At 43.4% G+C, this 4,518-nt stretch overlaps 1 protein-coding gene across 2 annotated transcripts in view; it reads left to right on the top strand.

Moving 5' to 3' along the window:
* fgd5a (FYVE, RhoGEF and PH domain containing 5a) overlaps positions 1 to 4,518 on the top strand; it is a 29,962-nt gene that overhangs the window by 17,025 nt on the left and 8,419 nt on the right. For both annotated transcript variants that reach the window (XM_035661553.1, XM_035661552.1), the window contains exons 8-10: positions 3,182 to 3,272; positions 3,624 to 3,674; positions 3,873 to 3,931. In XM_035661553.1, the coding sequence (XP_035517446.1) occupies positions 3,182 to 3,272; positions 3,624 to 3,674; positions 3,873 to 3,931 (201 nt within the window). The remainder of the gene's footprint in view (positions 1 to 3,181; positions 3,273 to 3,623; positions 3,675 to 3,872; positions 3,932 to 4,518) is intronic.

Raw genomic sequence — 4,518 nt, 5'->3', positions numbered from 1 at the left:
CAATTTGTGTAAGACAGATCTGTAAAAAGGCCTTTCTCAGGCTTTTGTTTATGTTAAAGTTTGGGTTTTACAAAGTTACCTATTCAATTCACCACCTTTCTTCTCAAATGTACGCATTACTAGTTCCACCCTGTACTCTGATTCACTGTGAGTGGCTGGCACAATGGTTTCAGGCGTTTCTAGTTTGATAAGTAAAGCGAAAGGACAAGGCACCAACTGTCTGTGCTCATGAATATTCAGCAGCAGCTGCCCCTTACCGAAAAACTTTGGCTCTGCCAGACTTTAGTGAAGTTAATGTAAATAGAAGGGAGTGCAGGTGAGAGATAGAGACTCTAAACTGTAACTTCAAGAAACACTGACCTTTAGCATCTTACTGCCCTAGCCCTAGCCTATAACCTTGGTCAAAGTCAATAATTTGCCACTTCATTTTAGCTTCATGAAGTTGATATTGGTCCCTTTTCTCACACCATAAAGCACTAATTGCTATCTGGAGTCACCATAAAACGATTGATTTGCAACGAGCGATAAATGTTATATCATCTTATCTAAGGACACAAGTGTATTTTTTCTCAAGGTCAGAGGTCAGTAAACAATAAAAATTTGGCTACTCCTCACTTGTGTCCATATAAATGCTAAAAAATTCATCTCACACCTCTTAAATTAACACCCAGAGGCATATTCAATAACTTTTTCTCAGTCCACTCACTGGCAGATTCATACTTGCCACAGTATATACACACTGCATATAGTATTTATGTTTCCCATATAAACCTGTAATATAGGGTCTGTCCTCCCCAACCTCCCACAACCAGGAATTGTGTGTTTGTGTGTGATGGATGCTGCGTTGAATCAGAGCACTGCCATGGGAATTGCAGGGTGTGTGTGACCCCACTGTAATGAGGGAGAAGGAGGGCCAAGGGAGAGCAAGGAGGATCGTGCAGGTCACAGGATACACTACACCTACTACTGTGACAGTCATTTATCTGCCGACTGTGTGACACTTCACAAGTCATCATACTTCACAGTAGTGGACATGCTGATGTAAATGTTCTCATTTCCTGCTCGCAGCTATTTTTGCAAATTTAAAACTGTTCATCAATAGCTGCAATTTTTGCTTTCTCTGTTTCAAGACATAAACCCTTACCTGCCTCAATATCCCTCTTTCTTCTTCACCCTCCTGCCCCTCCGTCTTTATTGCTACAAGCCAAAGTCTAGCAGTATAAGTGGTAGTAATTTCATTGTGGATGTGGTGATGACAGTGATGAAGTAGCCACAGACCCTGATCAGATCAGAGCTAGACCCTTACAGGATTAAAGCCTCCTCTCCACAGCCAGTTGCTTGTTTACCGCATCTATAAACATTGGCCCAACACAGCCACGGTGTGTGTGTGTGTGTCCCCTTTTTGTGAGAGTTTTGCGCCTCTGTGTGTGTGTGTGTGTGTGTTTGTGTCCCCTTTTTGTCAGAGTTTTTGCGCCTTTGTGTATTTGTGTCTGATTGTTTTGCAGGGGCATGTCCATACACAAATTGTGTGGATCTTGTGAAACCGTTTTTTCCTGAAATCTCTTTCCAAAGCACTCCAGTTTGGATTTATATTCATGTCATAGCTTGTGTTTGTGTAAAGCCGTTGTGTTTCCTCTTGTGCAAGAAGCCCAGGAGGAGAAGACGAGGCTGTGCAGCAGGTGGACAGAGAGCGATAGAGGGAGAGAGCGATGGAGTGAATTCCTTGTAAAGGCAGCTGGGCAATGAGGCAGACAGAAGCTAATTAGAGAAGCAGCCTCCTTTACAACTCCCCAATTAGATCAGTTGTGTGTGTGCAGGCAGAAAATCAGCTGGCCGTGACAGAGTCTGTAAGGTGGGTTTGTGTGTCCGTGCGTGTGTGTTTATCTCCCAGCACGACGCATCACACCCTCACCCTCTTCTCTCCTCCTCCATTTGGCTCGCTCACCCAAACAAACCACACGCTAATTAACATCTCTGGAAAGCCACTTCTTCCGAACAAGTGTCAATTGGATGACAATTTCCAAGCAACACTTGAGGAGAGCGGAGGTTCTGAAGCCAAGTGGGTTTTATAATGGAGAGCTGGTTATTATTGTACTCGATGCATCATGCAGCGATCAGGAGGAAAGGGGGGGGGGGGTTACAGAAAAGTGAGAGAAACTCAAACAGAGGTTGTTGCTGAGGAGTAAAGCTGAGTAGAGGAAAAAGAAAGAGAGATAGAAACAATAAGAGAATGCGAGTAGTCGTGAAGGGCTCATTAAAAGAGGCATCAGCTCTGTGTTTTACTTTTTGACTCCTGCACTCCAGATTGTGATAATGAAGACAAAGAGTGGTGTGTTTAACTCGCATCCCGTCCCTCCCCTTAACAGACCTCATCAGTGTTATCTCATCACCAGCCCAAGGTCTTGTGTGTGTGTTTGTATCTGCTTGTGTGTGGAGGGTTGCATCAATAATATATCGCATGTGTTTGTGAGTGCGTTTGAGATGAGTTAAGCGTGTGCCCGTGTGGCTTCTTGTGTGCACTCGTCTATGTATGTGTGTGCAGTGTAAATAAGATGAAGATGTTGTTTCCCGCAGGGCACTATCTGTGCCTCTCTAATGTTGGACAGGACTTCATTGGATTAGAAAAGACTGCGTGTGTGTGTGTGCCCAGTCCCCCGTTGCTTCTCTACCGCTCAGGGCATAAATACCTGTCACAGACAATTAGATCGTGATTGATTTTCTAAAGGCTCTCTTTGATTGCGCCAATTTCTGTCCCCTTTCACCTGCAAATGACTACTCTGAGAAGAAGAATGGGAGTTGTTCGGGTTTTTTGTGTGCTGGAAAGGTGTGTGAAGGTCAGCCAGTCCAAGAGTGTTCCCTTTGTCACTTGTGACCTTGACTTGTAGCATCGTATTAAAGAGGCTATCTTTGTTTTGAAGACACAGGTCTGTGGTTTTGTGGGTGCGTTTTATGGACACCCAGGGGTCCTTTGGTGGGATATCACACTGAGGAAGATTTGAATTTGATTATAATTTTATTCATCCGAAATTATAGTGTCAGTGGTGTATACAGTTTAACAATTCAAGTTTAAAGCACCTTTTCTTTATCAATTTTTTTTTACCTATGTATTGTTTTGATATCTGTATATTTACCTCTTTGAAAAATCTAACTTGTGTGTGTGTGTGTGTGTGTGCGTGTGCAGACAAAAAGCCCAGAAGAAGCTGAAGTCCCACTGAAGCACCAGCTGCTGCAGGTTATAGTGAGAGTACTTCAATATCGGATGCTACTCACAGGTAACACGCAAACACACGTACATACATAGTAATCTAATAACAGTTGCCAGCATTAGCTACTGTTGACTTGAAGTGAGCAATGATGTGCTTTATTCATCATTCATCTTTTGAAGTTTTCAAATGTAATGTTATTTCTTCTTTTAAAAGTTACATTTTAAATTCACAAATGCTAGAAAAGACATGAGTATTAGGATTATGTCATTTGCCTCATGCACTGAACAAATGGCACTTTGCAAACAGTTTAAAAATTGTCACCAATTTTTTTGCAGCCGTTAAACTGTATTTAAATAATCAGTTTGAGGGCCTTATTTTCATGTTTTCACTATTCTTTTCTCTCTGTGTCTTCTGCAGATTACCTGAACAACCTCTCTCCTGATTCTAAAGAATATGAGGACACACAAGGTAAACCTGCAGCATGGAGCTCTGACTAGAACAATATTAGTGTTGATTTTTCAGTAGTCAAAGACATACTGTCACACGCATGGTGCAGCTGTTCGACATGTATCAGGTCCTAGTTGTAGGATCACAGTCACTGAGTGTGTCTTTATTGAATTCAGTCGTGCATAAATCTCTCTCTTTCTCTCTGTGTTTGTGTTGCAGCTGCCTTGGTGATCGTGTCCGAGGTGGCGGACCAGGCCAATGACAATCTGAAACAGGGGGTAAGTTTACTCTGGATACTCTCCATGTGTTTATAACATTCACACTGTTTAGCTCCTGTTGAGTTTGACACATTCACAGCCCAGCGTGCCATTATTGAGACTCCTCTTTATATTCCGCCTGGCAATGAAAGAGCAATTTTCGGATGGAGATGAAGCATGGAGAAGTTAGACAGTGGAGGTTTTCCTGTCTATGAATCCTTCGTCTAAATGAAATGCTGGAGCGAAGGAGAGGTCTATCCCTCTTTGGCGCCGGCCTCCGCAGCTTGTTGATTAACGCAAGGGGCGAGGAAAGATGATGTCATCAGAGAGTCCCAGGTGTATCATTACAAAGGGACCAGTGTGGGGGGACAAGACTTACGCCCCCCCTCAGACATGGGCAGTTCAGACAGATAATTCCCCCCTCCCCCACTGTCTTTCTTGCCTCCAGATCCCCTGTGCCTCACTCTGGCTTGCCTCCTCTGTTTATCACACTTTTTTTTCTCTTTTACGGACATGCACTGATACACACACACAGGCTGACAGACAGTGGAAACACAGGCTCCCTCTATCTCTGCCCCCCCCCCCCCATTCAGTTTTCAGTATCACAT

The sequence above is a fragment of the Morone saxatilis genome, unplaced genomic scaffold, assembly GCF_004916995.1.
Source record: "Morone saxatilis isolate NCDOM2014 unplaced genomic scaffold, NCSU_SB_2.0 Contig18, whole genome shotgun sequence".
NCBI lineage: Eukaryota > Metazoa > Chordata > Actinopteri > Moronidae > Morone > Morone saxatilis.
The sequence above is the reverse complement of the archived record's forward strand: the minus strand, read 5'-3'. Positions and strand labels throughout refer to the sequence as shown.